At 38.8% G+C, this 17,490-nt stretch overlaps 1 protein-coding gene across 3 annotated transcripts in view; it reads left to right on the forward strand.

Annotated features, from left to right (window-relative positions):
* Positions 1-15,293, forward strand: part of NXPE3 (neurexophilin and PC-esterase domain family member 3) — a 67,362-nt gene extending 52,069 nt beyond the window's left edge. For all 3 annotated transcript variants that reach the window (XM_053564991.1, XM_053564992.1, XM_053564990.1), the window contains exons 5-6: positions 10,768-10,974; positions 13,880-15,293. In XM_053564991.1, the coding sequence (XP_053420966.1) occupies positions 10,768-10,974; positions 13,880-14,430 (758 nt within the window). In that variant the 3' untranslated portion in view covers positions 14,431-15,293. The remainder of the gene's footprint in view (positions 1-10,767; positions 10,975-13,879) is intronic.
* Positions 15,294-17,490: the final 2,197 nt, after the last annotated feature.

The following is a 17,490-nucleotide window of genomic DNA, read 5'->3' on the forward strand; positions in this document are numbered from 1 at the left end:
AAGATGAGATTCTTGTATGCGGCAGATATCTGGCTTGAGTTTTTGTATCCAGTCAGCCAACCTGTGCCTCTTTAGAGGCAGGTTTTAACCTGCACAGGTTAAAACAGGTTAAAACCTGTGCAGGTTTTAAACCATTCACATTAATTGAGAATATTGATAAGCCTTTTGAGAGTCCGGTGGACATTTTTAATCCTTTTCCGACTGTGGAAGTTGGAATTTAATGAAAATTTTCTGGGTGGGTTTACTTTTGTGGTGGAGGATTTTGCTGGGCTTTATGGAGGATAGGTCTGAGAATATCCTGGAGAGCTGGTTTAGTTGTGGCAAATTTCTTCAACATGTGAGTGTCGTTAAAGTATTTAATTTCTCCATCATAGATGAAACTCACTTTAGCTGGGTACAGGATCCTGGGTTGAAAGTTATTTTGCTTTAGGAGATTAAAATTTCATGACCATTCTCTTCTAGCTAGAAAGTTTTCAGCAGAGACATCTGCAGTTATTCTGATATTCTTGCCCTTGTAGGTGATGGTTTTCTTTCATCTGGCTGCTTTCAGAAATTTCTCCTTCATATTAACTTTAGTGAAATTGATTTTGATGTGTCTGGGAGATGTCTTATTTGGGTTGAGTCGTGCTGGAGTTCTGAAACTGTCTGCTATCTGAATTTCAGAATCTCTTGGCATGTCTGGAAAGTTCTCCTTCATAATCTCATGGAGAAGAGACTCTGTGCCTTGTGAAGCCACTTCATCGCTTTCAGGGATCCCTATAAGATGAATATTGATTTTCTTCGAATTATCTCAGAGCTCTCTGAGAGAGTGACTAGTTTTTGCCCTCTATTTCTCTTCCTTTCTTAGAGTTTGGGAGTATTCGAAAGCTTTGTCTTGTATGTCGGAAATCCTTTCTTCTGCTTGCTCCATTCTGTTACTGAGGGATTCTACTGTGTTTCTCAGATCTTTGAGGGCTGCAACTTCTTGTCTCTATGTGTCAAAATCTTTGGTCATTTGGTCTTTGAATTCGTTGAATTCTTGAGACATCTTTTGGGTTACTGCTTGGAATTATAATTCGATCTTATTTGCCATCCAGATTCTGAATTCGATTTCTGACATCTCAGCTATTTGTTTGTGCATCGGATCTTGTGTTGTGTCTGCCCCATTGATCCTTGGGGGAGTTGATCTACTCTGATTATTCATATTGCCAGAGTATTTCCTTTGATTTTGTCTCATGATTGTTTTTCATTGTTGCCTCTGGCCATCCTCAGAGTTGGGGTAGTGCCTCTCCGAGATTAGATCACTCTGTTTTTGCTGGATCTTTGTAGGGAGTAACCCTGTGTAGCTCCTCTGGGGCTGCCCCAGCCAGGAGTTCTGGTTGTGGGAGCAGCTCCAGAGTGTGACACCCCCGTGTCCAGCAACAGGGTGGGCGGTGGTGCACACGGTTCTGGGAGTCCCTGGCGCCCAGTGACTTTGGCACAGAGGGCCCAAGGCTCCAGCAGTCTCTGGCCAGGAGAAGGGCTCTGGAGGGCACGTGGGTGCCAGAGTCCCTGGCCAGACTAGCGGGCGGTGTGGAGGCAGGCAGGGTACAGGAGGGAGGACGCAGGGTGGCGCAGCTCCAGGAGTTCCTGCTCAGGGCGTGGGGAGGCCTGGCGGGTGGGATAGCGGGTTCCTGCGCAGCTCTTACAGGGGTCTGGGAGTATGCCGATCACGGGTCCTGGTGCAGCTCTTCCAGACGTCCAGGAGGGTGCTGATCTGGGGTCCCTGCGCAGCTCTTTCGGAGGAGGGAGGGTGCTGATCACTGTCCGGGCGCAGCTCTTCCGGAGGTGGGAGGGTGCCAGTGCAACTCTGGAGTCCGGGAGGGTGCGGCTCACGGGTCCCTGCGCAGCTGTTCTGGAGGTGGGAGGGTGCTGATCATGGGTCCCCGCACAGCTCTTTCGGAGGATGGAGGGTGCCGATCATGGGACCCTGCACCACTAATAAGGGTTTTGAAGGATTTTTAGAATGAATTAATTACAAATCAGTAGAAATAGAATAGCTAGGCTTTGAGTGAGAAAACCTTCTAAAGCAAGTACATAATTGAAAAGAAAAGGGAAGAGCAATTACTTACAGCGTATCACAGGACCCCAGTTTAGCAGCACCTCATTTAAGTTCTGCCTAGTGACCAGCAGAGGGCTGGGTCAAAGCCTTGGGGCTCATACTTTTCATTTTCCTTTCATTCTGTGCAAACATTCTATTTCTACCCAACCTTTCACTCACTAGTTTTAGCGTTCATCAATGTTCATCAGCTCTTGCCTGTAGCATTGATTTCTCTTGTGTTATGATGGTGACTTTCAGTATCTCTCATCTTTTGACACTTAATAGTTGAAATTCTATAAAGACAGACTTGTCTCTTTTTCCCCATTTAATTATTTGTATCAGTATGGGCTCATGATTATTTCATTCCTATTCAATTTAATTGTGTTTTTTTGGCTCAAATTCTTCCATTTTTGGCAATTGGGAACTTTTTTAGTTTGGCTGCTATTGCCTTTTAACATACTTTAATCCTTTAAAAAAAATTTTTTTTTTTTTTTTTGGTAGAGACAAGAGTCTCACTTTATCACCCTTGGTAGAGTGCCGGGGCATCACACAGCTCACAGCAACCTCCAACTCCTGGGATTAAGTGATTCTCTTGCCTCAGCCTCCCAAGTAGCTGGGACTACAGGTACCTGCCACAACACCCATCTATTTTTTTGTTGCAGTTTGGCTGGGGCCAGTTTTGAACCTGCTACCCTTGGTATATGGGGCTGGCGCCCTACCCACTGAGCCACAGGCCACTGCCCTTAAAATTTTTTTTTTTTTTTTGTAGAGACAGAGTCTCACTTTATGGCCCTCGGTAGAGTGCTGTGGCCTCACACAGCTCACAGCAACCTCCAACTCCCAGGCTTAAGCGATTCTCTTGCCTCAGCCTCCCGAGTAGCTGGGACTACAGGTGCCCGCCACAACACCCGGCTATTTTTCGGTTGCAGTTTGGCCGGGGCTGGGTTTGAACCCGTCACCCTCGGTATATGGGGCCGGCGCCTTACCGACTGAGCCACAGGCGCCACCCTGCCCTTAAAATTTTTAAAAAATTTATTTATTTATTATTTTTTTGAAGCATTTATTCAAGATATTTTAGCACCACAAGGTGTTTGAGGCTTGTATTGTGTTTTGCTCCAGTCTTAGAAGAGAGCTTAAATCTTTTTACTTTTTTTTTCCCCAATGAAAATTTTTTTTTCTTGAGACAGAGCCTCAAGCTATCTCCCTGGGTAGAGTGCTGTGACATCACAGCTCACAACAACCTCCAGCTCCTGGGCTTAAGCAATTCTCTTACCTTAGCCTCTCAAATAGCTGGACTACAGGCGACTGCCACAATGCCTGGCTATTTCTTGATTGCAGTTGACATTGTTGTTTAGCAGGCCCAGACTGGGCTTGAACCCTCCAGCTCTGGTGTATGTGGCTGGCGTCTTAGCCACTTGAGCTACAGGCGCCAGGCCCCCAGTGAAATTTTATTTATGTGTTAGCTAGTTTTCTTACAAGGTAAAATTATTCTAAGATGCATATTTAGTCATGGATTGCTTGAGATTGCTAGTGCCGCTGCTATTTGTGGGTGTAATTTTAGTTAAAAGCAAAGAAAAACAGTTTTTACTTAGCGTAGACTACCTTATCCAGGGCAAATGGTTCCTGACAGGCTTTCCCCAGTGCCAGGATTACTGCTTAGTTTTCATTAGCATCTGTACTCTTGTCTCCGACTATCACAGCTGAACGGCACAGCGACCTTGACAGATTCTATATTCACCAACAAGACTTGAGCTCCTATATTTGAGGGGAAGTTCCTGAGAATTTTTTTTTTTTTTTTTGAGACAAAGTCTCACTCTGTCACCCAGGCTGGAGTGCAGTGGCCTGTTCAGAGCTTACTACAACCTTGAACTCCTGGGCTCAAGCAATCTTCCTGCCTCAGCTTCCCAAGTAGCTGGGATGACACCACCTCTGTTAATTTTTTTTTTTTTTCGGTAGAGACAGAGAGATTCTTCTTTGCTGGGTTTAAAGATGGAGAGGGCCACATGGCAAGGAATATAGGCAGCTTTCGTATCTAGGAGTTGAAGGGTATCCCCTAGCGAACAACCAGCGAGGCAAAGGGAAACTCAGTCTTTTAATCACAAGGTACTGAATTCTGTGAACACCTTGTATGAACTTTCTGAAGCACTCTCTGCAGAGAACATAGCCCTGCTGACACCTACTGGCAATCTGTGAGCCCTGTGGCTACACCATGCCATGGACTCCTGACTTACAGAACTGTGGGATAATGCGTGTCCTTTGTTGTTAAGCCACTAAGTTTGTGGTGATATGATATACAGCAATGTAAAACTAGTTAAATAACTACCATCTAGATGAAGATATAGAACATTTAGAACATATGTTTCCAAGATGCCCTTGTAGCTCTTTATTATCAAAAAAGTGCTTTCACACTATTTACAGTACTGAATTTTTCACAGCAACTTTTCAAAATAATCAGTACTTTACCAATTGTAAACTACTTAAAACAGCGCTCCAGAGACTCATTTATTCAGTTGTAATTTTGATACCTACTCTGTTACACTCTGAAGGTGTAGACTCTTAAGGTCTCAGAGCTGGAGATGTGGAATCACATTTAAACCAGGTTCTGGGACTCCTAGTCTAGCATTTTTTTCTACTATCTCCTTATCCATGCTTAGGAGGTATGTCTAGTGATATCTGGATGTTTTGATTTGTCTGCAGTAGTCAAGTTTATTAGCCCTCTAGAATCTGAGTGCATTCAAATGATGAAGTGAATGATAGTGAGTGAAAACTAAAGTAGTCTGTTTATGGGTAAGAACTCTATCTGATGTTGATTTCTAGAAAATGGCAGAGAAATGTTATCCCAACAAATGTGACCAAGCTATTTTAAAGATAGCTACTTTCCAATTATTGGAAAAAACAATTTAATGGAGCATACATTGTATTTAGTTAACCTAGAAAATCAAAGGGCTTATATCCTGCATATAGAATTCAACTCACTGATACAATCTGGGGGAAGGAAGCCCACTCCCACAACTCTACCAATAATGAAAAACATTTGTGTTTATAAACAGTCACCTCCTCTACCAGCACCTGTCCTGTCTCTGAGAAACGTCAGCAAGTCGTTCTGTGACTTGCGTTCTTCACCTTTGAGAGATATTTGTTCTCTGAGATCCCTTTCAACATAGGTAGAATCTACAGGTATTTCTACCTATGCAGCATTTTTAGCTTTTTTCTGCAAAATGTTGAGCTTTTAGGGGACTAAAATAGAAAGAAAGACAAATCAACATTTCAAGGTTTTATAGGAGAATTCAAGGAATAAACACAAGCCCAAGGCACTATAATCACCCAGGCTGTTCTGTTTCTAGCTCTTGATGTGGTGTGCCTAAACAGCCTAACACGCACTGTCCTCAGCCTTTTCCTACTGAGATGACCATGCTTCCTATGTTCGTGGCATTCTCTGGGGCAAGGAATTGTTTGATATCATTTCTTCTCTGTCCTGTCTTTTTTTCCCCTCATAAATTATATACTCCCTTTTACTGTTCTTAATTCTATAGATAATTTCACACCATAAAATCAAGGGACATGTGTGTCCCATACCTGCACAAGCTTCCCTCCCATCCTTAATTTACATTGCATCTCTCTCATCCAGTACTTTGTAGATAGGTTAGGGAAATTTATCTCTCTGCCTTTTTTTCCCCTCTCATTCTGTCCCATTTGTGGCCCCAGTAGCCTTTAATGTGGCTAATAGATGACATGAGATGATACCCTTTGGATGAAAATGTAAGCCATGGGCTTTAAAGAGAAGTCAAGACATTTTAGAGTAGCAGGGGCATTACTTGCAAATAATAAAAAACGTTCCTTGTGATTTTGCACAATAATCTTCATATCTGCCTTTACAACCGTAATTAAGCAATAAGTCATGTTTATTTTTTGTTTTAATTATTTTTATTCCACATTAGTACATTATAGATTTAAGAGATTTTCATATTTCAGTTATCTTATGTGAAAATGCAGTCTGAGTTCTAAGAAACACCTTTAACAACCACAGATACTTATAAAAGCATTTTACCATAGTCAATAATGTTTTTGTCCCAGCTCACCATAAGGGGGCAGTGTAGGTACATGTATATCACAAAAAAATGCAGGTAGCACACAGCATGTTTAAAGAATTAATGTTGGCTTCAGGAATTGATTTGCTTTGCTTGACTTAGCTCTGGTTGTGAATATAATTAACATTTGAATGGAAATGGTAACTGTTTCCTATGTGATACATACTTTTTTTTGTAACATGAATTAGACACACAGACTAGCCAAGTCTACCAAGTTAACAATTATAAAAACTGTGACTTCAAAAATCACTTTAAATCCTCATTCTAATGAATGTATTGTGTGGGTCCCAGGTGTCATCTTCTGGAGCTTTCTAGCTATGCAGCCTTGACATACAGGTATAATGAGGGAGCTTTGGATAATTAATAGTATTAATTAACTACCCTGATAACATGCTGAGAAATTATTTGGAATAAGCCAAATATTTACCCCAATTTTTCTTTGATCATCACATTTGCCAAATGAAGCTTTCTTTCTTTCTTTTTTTTTTTTTGAGACAGAGTCTTACTTTGATGCCCTTGGTAGAATGCCCTGGCATCATAGCTCACAGCAACCTCAAACTCTCGGGCTCAAGCAATTCACTTACCTTAGCCTCCTATGTAGCTGGGACTATAGGTACCTACCACAACGCCCAGCTATTTTTAGAGACAGGGTCTTGCTCTAACTCAGGCTGGTCTCAAACTCCTAAGCTCAGGCAATCCACCCGCCTTGGCCTCTCAAGAGTGCTAAGATTACATGTGTGAACCACTGCTCCTGACCTTCAAATAAACCTTTTATTTATTTATTTGAAGATTTATTTATTTATTTAGAGACAGAGTCTCATGTCACCCTGGGTAGAGTGCTATGGCATCTTAGCTCACAGCAACCTCCAACTGTTGGGCTCAAGCAATTTTCTTTCTTTAGCCTTCCAGGTACCTGGGACTATAGGCACCTGCCACAATGCCTGGCTAGTTTTTAGAGATGAGGTCTTGCTTTTGCTCAGGCTGGTCTCAAATTCCCGAGCTCAGGCAATCCACCTGCCTTGGCCTCCCAGAGTGGTGGGATTACAGGCATCAGCTACCGCACCCGGTGTCAAATAAAGCTTTTAAAAAGACTGTTTTCCATTTGGGCCCTGAATATGTGAAGAATGAGCAGATGTCTAAAAGAAAAGATTAGATATCCAGTAATTGTCAAATAAGCATCTTTTTTGAAAGGAATAAAGCTAAAATAACTCTGAACAACACAGATAGTATCAAAAAGTTAAATAAGCTGAAAATAGTCACAAATAAGAGACCCAAATTTCTTTTTTTTTTTTTTTTTTTTTTGCGGTTTTTGGCTGGGGCCAGGTTTGAACCTGCCACCTCTGGTATATGGGGCCAGTGCCCTAATCCTTAGAGCCACTGGTGCCGCCCCGAGACCCAAATTTCTGAGCCGTATAAGCACTTGGATTTCATATTGTGATTTTATAGATGGGACTGGATTATGGTCATGGTTGAACACTGGGGTATTTTAAGGAAGTGATATAAACTTTTGGTTTCTTTAAGATTATAGAATTGAAAAATTGTTAGAAATGAATAAATATGTTCCTTCAAGAAAAAAAAAGAAATGGCTGACATCTGTAAACATCTCTTTGAGAAGTGTCTAGCACAGTGGTTAAGAACATGGGCTTCATGGCTCATCTGCATGGGTCAGGTTCTGGCTTTGCTACTTAAGTAGCTCAGCTGTGGGACCTTGGTCAAGTAGCTTACCTGTTTTGAAAGGCAGGGAGAGTAATGGGACCTTCAAAGGGTTATTGTGAACATCATATGAGATAATATATGTAATTGCTGAGAATAGTGTCCATGCAGAGTAGATATTTAAGAAATACTAATCATTATCTATTTAAAGCATACAAAGTGTGCTGTTTCTATAGCAGCATTTTCTGTGGGAGGTATTAGGGCAGAAGGGTGTTGATGCTCCCTCTGAAAAGGGCCCTGGCGCGTGTGTTACCACGTGTAAGTGGCTCCAACTGCGAGTACACATTGCTAGAGTATATTTTTAGTATTGTCCATTATGCATAAAGACCTTCTGAACCTTTTGTACTGTGGAGAATAATCCTTTAGAATGTATGTCATTAGTTCTCTGTATTAAGTGGTGGGTTTTGGAATTAAAATTTGAATGTAGGACCCATTGATTAAAACTTTTCTTTTATTAAATGTCCTGAAATTATAATTTTCTTCTCCTATAATATAATTTTAGTAGCATTGTGCTTTTAGCTGAACCTACGTTAAAATCAGTTGCCCAAAACAGTAAACCTTTTTTCAGATCTTCAGTGGTATCTGATTTTTATCGTATTAATTCTTCAGCATTTGTACATTTAAATGATTATTTTATTAATCACTTAATATTAATTTTAATTAATAATTATTATTAATAATTAATGAATATTTTATTGAATTGATCTAGGCAGAAAGGTATTTTACTTCCTGCTGCTGTCAGCTGTGTTTCCTAGGTTGTTAACTATTCTCACTGAACTAAAAAGCCAGCACTGACTTTATCATCTGAAAATTTTATCATGACTTTTCACAGTGCTGTTCATAGGATGGGTGGTCAAATTAATGAGCAAAGTCACGTCATTTTATTAATATAATAATAAAAGAAAAAATAGGCTGCTATTTGTTGATATTAATCAGGCAGAGTACAATGGATTATATTAAAATGGTAGAACTCATAAAATAATAAGATTCTAATAATTAGCTATTACTATAAATATGATAAAATAGATCTTGTCAAATTTGGTTTTCTTCACAATAGCATTTTCTATGCATTGTAGTACTTAGATTATGGCAAATGCTTTATTATATTTATTACACATTTTTTCTAAATCAGATGTCTGATCTGTATCCAGATATTATCAGTCTTTGTTCCTAGATGATTTAATGTTGTTATTTTCCTCATAATTATTATGATTATATTTATATTTTGGGGTTTAAAACAGTAAAAATAACCTAAAGTAAAGTTGTAATAATGAGAAGGAACTTAATTTACATAACTTGTCACAGAGTGCTTAGGAACTTTAGTCTCAGTCCACAAGAAATTTGGCTTTCACAGCTAATAGTGAAGGATGAGATTTGCATTTAGATGTGTACATTTTTAAGGTATCAGTTAAGGAAAAATTCTCTTTTATGTTCTGACCAATCTATATGACTTTTATTCTTCTATTTTACTTGGTATTCAGTATGTCATTCATATCTCATAATTATTCCATGATGGGGTGAAGGTGCACGGTTTTCTGCACTCCAGAAAGGTAGCTTTGTCTCATATGTGCTCCTTGAGGTATGGGAGAACCTGGGAAGGGAAAATTCCATTCTCGGCCATAAGTGAGACTCGGGGGTTAATTCCTCCCTGCTTGCTAAAACAGCAGAGATGCAAGGGTTAATTCCTCCTTGCTTGCTAAAAAGGCCTTGAGAAGAGATTCCCTGAGGTCCCCACCAAGTTGTAGCTGGAGATTTAGCACCTGCCTGAAGCTGAACTGTTGCTCTTCATTCCCTAACTTCAAATTACACAAAAGTTTCATTTAACCTTTTAGGGAGGTAGGCGAACACAACAGACAGCCTGGTGTCCTTGTAGCTTATTTTTAAGTTATGTGCTCTAGACTTAGAAATGATGTGTATATGGTTTGTAACATTTATGCTGAGGAGAAATTTTTATGGCAGTCTCAATTAATGCTTTTGTTCTTTATTCTTACTTGGTCTTATCTGATGAATTTGGATATATAATAGTTAATAAAGATGAACAATTGCTGTGGGCCTGAGTGAGCCTACAGTCTTCCCTTAATTAATAAACAATTCATTCTGTCAGAAAAAAAAAAACTTTTCTTTTAGTGGGCTGAGAAACAATGGATTAATATTACTGTACATATGTAAAATATGAATTTAAGTTGTTACTTGCCTTGCAGGCATTCAGATGAGAAGCTGTTCTCTTCTGGGATAATGCTGGACAAATGCTTATAAATCCACACATTGCCTTAGTTTTTGTCTTCCTTTAAGCCACAGCTTTGGCTTTTTTGTAGTTGTTGATGTTGTTGAGCCAGAGTCTCACTCTTCCTCAGGTTGGATTGCTGTGGTGTCAGCCTAGCTCACAGTAACCTCAAACTCTTAGGTTCAAACAATCCTCCTGAATAACTGGGACTATAGGTCCCTGCTACAACACCCAGCTAATTTTTCTATTTTTTTAAAGTAGAAACGGTCTCAGACCAGTCAACGCTCTTGCTCAGACTGGTCTCAAACTTTTGGGCTCAAGCAATATGCCTGCCTCTGAGTCTCAGAGCACTTGGAATACAGGCATGAGTCACCACGCTCAGTCGGTGTGTTTGGCTTTGATGAAAACATACATAATCAGAGGGCATGCTCAAAGTCCCCTTTTTACTTCTGTCCACCAACACCATCACACTCATTTGGATCTTCCCATTTTTGTGCAAAGGAGAAGTATCCTTTTTGTATCAGGGGAAAGTCTGGGATTTCTTTGAGATAATGACAGCAGGAAATGTTGCTCAGATGCCAGCAGGCTCACAAATACATGGGCATAATTATGTTTCTTGGGACATTTTTCATCTACTATTGGAGAAGTTCAGATTATCTTATTTTTTTCCTTTTTCCTTACAGAAACTAACAACCTAGAACTATCTCAAGGCTCAGGAACTTTTCCTTCTGGATATTACTATAAAGACCAGTGGAGGCCCAGGAAGTTTAAGATGCGTCAGTTTAATGACCCTGACAACATCACAGAATGCTTACAAAGAAAAGTGGTGCATTTATTTGGTGATTCAACAATCAGGCAATGGTTTGAATACCTTACTACATTTGTGCCAGGTTGGTACATTGCTTTTTTTCATAACTATTTCCCCCATTAGCTTTCAAATAAACAGACTCCACTCAGGTGCCTGACCAAAGACATCAGGTGAGGAAGCAGTTATGTCTTTGTAAGACTAAAGAGGTATCCTAACCCTGAAAAGATATGTGACAGTTTCTGGTGGGGTTGTGTGATATAGGTAGATGCGGGGGGGGGTTTCACTGCAGTCCATGCCATTCGTTAGCTGTGTGACCTGGGACAAGTAATCTATTTTTTAGGGCTTCATTTCTCTATGTATGGGATGAGTCACTTGGACCATGCTACTTCACAAATGTCTTTTTTTTGTTTTTTTTTGTGGTTTTTGGCCGGGGCTGGGTTTGAACCCGCAACCTACGACATATGGGACTGGCGCCCTACTCCTTGAGCCACAGGCGCCGCCCAACACAAATGTCTTTTACTTCCCTCCAAGTGTAGATGTAACTCCAAGTAGATGCAACTGAAAGGAAGTTGCCAAATATACTGTGATCCATTTTATGATCCCTGAAGCAAAGCTATCCCTGTGTTACCCAGGGCATACTTTTGGTGTGACTTTGAGATGGAGCTAGTGCTACTGAGGGATGGCGGTGAGTCCCAGTATTCTCACCTTTTTGACTTCTCTAGTTGGCTGTGGGGATGCTCTCTAGGCTTAGAACAAAATCCAATGGCTGGATGTGCACCCCTTTTTCACAATGGGTATTCTCCTCTTTCTCCTTATGGCATGAGGAAGAATGGATTCCAGGGAGAAGAACTAAAGCTCTGTTTAAAAGAGAGTGGATAAATAATTTTGTGTTAATTATTTTTAACGGCTGTGTACAGGCAGGGCTTCTCATAAAGTAAATCCCATGGCTTGTTGAGTTGTTGTTTATAATTTCTTTTTAATCAGCCTTTATGTATATGTTTAGAAGAAAGGAGGAGGAAGTTGATATTACCCCATAGAGTGGAAAGTCAATTCCAGTTTTTGTTTTGCTTGTTTTTTCTTTTTTTTTTTAAACCAAAACATACTTTGCTAAATTCTAGTTGGTAAAAGCATAAGTTAAAAATTAGGAGAAAGGACATAATTTGTATGTCATGATGCTGGACACAGTTTGATGCTGACCAGCCAGGGCCCCTGCAGCTGCTTGCTTCTTAATTTTCAATGGCATAGCTTGGTGATTCCTTTGATAGCAATGTTCACATCAACCATTCTGATCACTTGTCATCATACCCTTTATAGACAGATTTTCACTTGATTAAAAATAAACTCTTGTGTCAGTGCAATATCGTAATCAAAAGAAAATGGTGGCTGGAGCTTTTATTCAGTTTAAATAGGGCTGGATGCTAAGCAGTAATAAATTAGGTAAGAAAACCTAGGAGAGAAGCCTGGAATTGCAAGAAGAAAAAGGTAAAACCTACTTTAACCCTTAAGAGGAATGTAGGACAATTATAGTCTGATATTACTTTTTCAAATCGACTGAAAACTCCCCAAGGGCAAATGACTTATCTATCCGAGCACTTCCGGCTGTGTGGTACCTATGGTGGTGGGGACTGAATAGGTGCTTAGGAAATACAGATTGGGTGTAGGCACTGCATAGGTGCTTAGAAAACACTGATTTGGGTTGCCCAACATTTATTCTGTTCTCTGTAAGTCACAGGAATATTTAGGGATATGAGATAGATCTTCTTTCCTCATGGGGGCGTATGTTAAGTGATGTACACAGTTGTTTAGGAGTAATAAAGAGTCCCACTAATTTCTGGGACTTTTAGAATGTCTCCAAGGAATAGGACCTTGAAACACAACTTAGATAAAGGGAAGGGTAGGAAAGCAGTGAATTTTAACTTGTGTTGCTATCTTTGTTATTTTCATGATAGAGATAGACGTTCTATAGACGGTAACATGATTTTCCATCTGGAGGGTAATATTGAAAGTGAAGAGAAATAGGGTTATTTCTTTCTCTAACTTATTGCAAAAAGAGGTATTTGAGTTTTCTTCAGAATTGCAATTTAAGTTGCTTTATTTTTATTTAAAAAGGTTATTATAAGTAATTATGTACTTTTACGAAATACAATGTGATATTTTGATATGCATTCATTGTGGAATGCTTATCAGTCTAACATATCTAGCAACTCACATACTTTTTTTTTTTTGACAAGAATGTTTAAAATCTTCTCTTTTAACAATTTTGAAATACACAGTATATTATTATTAACTGTGGTCCCCAGGCTATGCAATAGATCTGGAAAACTTTTCTTCCTGTGTGACTTTACATCCTTAGATCAACATCCTTGTGTCCCCCCTAGTCTCCTAGCCTATGGTAATTGCCATTCTCTCTACTTTGGCTTTTTTAGATTCCACATGTGTCAGATCATACAGTATTTGTCTTTCTGTGTTTGGCAGAATTTCACTTAGCAAAATGTCCTAGGTTCATTCATATTGTCACAAATGACAGAATTTTCAAAATTCTGTTTACTAAGATGTGTTCATAAAATGGAAGCTATAGCCCTTGTCCTGGAAGAGATAATACTTATCTGAAGAATAAAATGTAAATGCCAATTGATTTAAAATATTAAGTCATCACAGAAAATAGCCTGATTTCTTGGCCTAATAATTAGAGGAAAATAGGTTATTTTGGTTTTGAGGAATAAACACAGGTGCAGAATCGGTCACTGATGGTATTACTTATAATGTTACATTTATGGAGTGATTTAAATAACAAGTATGTTAGAATAAAGGTCCACTAATTGAAAGGGGTGCAGAGTGCTGTGAGGTATCTATTTTACATATGTGAAGTATCTTTTTGTTGTACTTTTGAGAAAAAAAAAATTCTTTGAAGCCATTCAGTAAAGAGTAATCAAAATATATGTGCTTAGTTTGAATGTTTTCACAAACTTGACTTTTCCTTGTTTCAGATTTAGTGGAGTTTAACTTGGGTAGTCCCAAGAATGTGGGTCCCTTCCTTGCAGTGGACCAGAAGCACAACATCCTGCTCAAATACCGCTGTCATGGTCCTCCCATCCGCTTCACCACCGTCTTCAGCAGTGAGCTCCACTATGTGGCAAATGAGTTGAAAGGTATTGTGGGAGGGAAGAACACTGTGGTTGCCATAGCTATCTGGTCTCACTTCAGCACCTTCCCCTTGGAAGTATACATTCGGCGGCTCAGGAATATCCGCCAAGCAGTGGTCCAGCTCCTGGATAGAAGTCCTAAGACTGTGGTGGTCATCCGGACAGCCAATGCGCAAGAGCTGGGGCCTGAGGTGAGCCTTTTCAACAGCGACTGGTACAACTTTCAGCTGGACACCATCCTTCGGAGGATGTTCGCAGGGGTTGGAGTTTATTTCGTCGATGCCTGGGAGATGACCCTGGCCCATTACTTACCCCACAAGCTGCATCCAGATGAAGTTATTGTGAAGAACCAGCTTGACATGTTCTTGTCCTTTGTGTGCCCCTTGGAGACCTAGTCTGTCCTGGAGGAATCATATTCAGTTATCTTCCCAGTAGACCTGTGTTACAGAAAGCAGCCTCATGGAGACGACTGTCATTAATATGTACAAAATTTCAAACAGAGTTGAACTTTGTGTAATGACTTGTAAAGAGCTTAGAAAATGCAGGTTACATCTATATCTACCTATAGGATTTTTTCCAATCTTGACTTAGCCATGGTAGAACCCTTATTAAAAGCATCTACACACTGTATTGCCCTTATAACCAAAGATGCTAATGAGTAATATTTGAATTAGCTTCCTTGGGAAGGAAGATAACTGTGCTAAAGAGTGTGAAAAATGTTCTGACATGAATAGAAAAGATAAGTTTGGAGTGTTTGTAACTTATCTGATAAAGGAATATGGGCACATCTGCCTTAGTAGCACAAGGGATCTGTCTTTGGAGGGGAAATAGAGAAGGCTTGTAGTCAGAGGCTCTTGCGAACACACGGGTGACTGCCATGTCTCAGGAGTTTCTCTTGATGATCTACCTTTTCTGAATTACTTGAAAATGCCAGTGTCCTTGGTCAGAATTTTGTAGCGAGAACATTTATAATTTCCTGATTTTATCTAGAAAAGATACAGAAGGGAAATGTGAAACTAACATATATAAAATGTGTGCTTTGAACCAATATTTGCATTTGGTGATTGTTTCCTGTTTGATTCAGCTAAATTTTATGTGTGGACTACTTACTCTAGAATAACCACTTTTGAAATTGGAAAGGAGAGATCTATAAATGGACATTTATTTTTTGTCCTGAAGTTTGAGGGTTTTAAAAATTGACTTTTATATAAAGAATGCTATTAATTATTATAAAGTTGTGGAAATTTTTTTCCACTAATTTCAAATGTTTTTTGGTTTTTATTTTGAAATATATACCAAAATTAGAAATTAAAATATAAGTAGAAATTAATAAAATTGGATATTAAAATCTGTGATAGGCATTTCTTAATTAGGGTGTAAGGTATGCACATTATCTCATGCTTGGAAGAAGCTGTTATTCCCAATGATTACCTAAAAATAATGGAATTATTTTATTTGACTTAATTTGGAATCATTTAGTAGATACTCTTTTCTTTTTGAGCTATGACATATAGTGGTCTAATTTAGGTTGTTTGTAAACAGACATGTAGAAAAACTAGGGAGGCTTTAGAGAGAAAGACAGATGCTCAAAGTGTGAAAAATTTGTACCCTTAGAAGAATGAATCAAAGAATTTGGGTTTTTAACTTCAGGGAGAGGATACAAGACCTTCCTTGCCTATCCTTGAGAACCGCCTTCAAAGTTATAAAATATTTTATGGAGAAAGAAGAGTTTTAATTGTGTTTTGAGTCTGAAGAGAACCAATATCTAAATATATTAAAATAGCTTAATTTTAATGATCCTTAATAGTCACTTGTAATAGTTGATAAAAATGCAGAATTAGGGGTCAAGTCTCTGGAAATTACAGAATTATCTGTTGTGGCAAGTGCCTAGTGATTGTGATGCCGGGGTGGGATTCCAAACTTACTGACTAGGGGAAGAGGGAAGACAGATGAGGGAAGCTATAACGTTGCATGTCATTTCAGAGGTTGTACCAATAACTCATTTAATTCTGCTCATGATCCAGTAGTATAGGTGGTATTCACTCTTATTTTATAAGTGAGGGGACTCAAGTTTGGATTTAAAATAAGGTACGTAAGAGTCCATAGCCCCTTTCATCTACAACTTTGGTTTTATTTTCATGGGAGAACTTTTGGGCAATTTCTCAAGAAGAATTGCTGGAGGAGACTAAGGAGTCATTTTCCCAGGAGAATTTCAAAAAGAAAGAGGGCACTGGTTTGGAATGATACTACTTGTTTGTGCAAATGATTTCTTGTGATCTTGTCCAGTTTTTGTTATTATTGGATATGGTGACATAAGGTCATGAGACCGTTTATTGAGGCATTCTCAGTCACTTCCATCCCTCTCTCTTATTTGTCTTTCTACACTCTGGCATAGAAATTTTGATAGAGATTGAAATATTTCTTAAGTCTTTCTCTCAGAACAGTTAGACATAATAATTTAGTTTCTTCTGAAAGTTTATTTTAGGCTAGTACCACATAATTGTAAACATTAGCCAGCCAAATAATAGTTTGTTTTAAAGATATATTTTCCATTATAAATATAAAAGACATCATAATTTTTGAAAAATTATAAAATATAGAAGAAGAAAAACCTTATGGATAAATTATAATTCTGTCATCTGAATGCAAAGAACATTAGCATTTTCGTCATTTTTTTTGCAGGTTTTTAAACCACTTATTTGTAATTATGGAGAATATGTAATTTGGATATATTTTTTACTTAACATGTTGCTGACTGGTCATGAGTTAACTGGTAAGATGGTGGGTAGTTTCTGCATAAATTGCTGGTCAACAATGTGTTAACATATATTTTCCTTTCTTTTTTCTTTTTCTATTTTTTTTTTTTTTTTTTTTAAGACAGAGTCTCGCTCTGTGTCCTGGGTAGAATACCAGCATCATAGCCCACAGCAACCTCAAACTCTTGGGTTCAGGTGTTTCCCTTGCCTCACCCTCCCTATTAGCTGGGACAATAGGCATCTCCCACAGCACCCAGCTGTTTTTTGTATTTTTAGTAGAGATGTGGTCTCCCTTTTTCTCAGGCTGTTCTCGAACTCCTGAGGTCAGGCAAACTACCTGCCTTGGCCTCCCAGAGTACTAGGATTACAGACGTGAGCCACCATGCCCAGCCACATATTTTTCTATGTTAGTCTTCATAACTTAATTATAAAGGTATTCCTACTAGTTATACTAATGATGTTGTCGTTATCAGATAAGTTGGTCATTATGGTTGGACATTAGGCTTAAGGTATTAAACCAGTAGTATATGTGTAATTTTATTGAGTTAAATATGACATTTTATTTTGGAATGATAGTATTAATTTAGTGAAACTCATATTCTAGAATTCAAATGATAGATTTGATACTACTTGCAAAAGGGAAAATTCCTAAGAATCTTCTATGCAAAGTGTATTTTATAGAAGTTACCCTATTAAGAG

Source organism: Nycticebus coucang, chromosome 16, assembly GCF_027406575.1.
Source record: "Nycticebus coucang isolate mNycCou1 chromosome 16, mNycCou1.pri, whole genome shotgun sequence".
Taxonomy (NCBI): domain Eukaryota; kingdom Metazoa; phylum Chordata; class Mammalia; order Primates; family Lorisidae; genus Nycticebus; species Nycticebus coucang.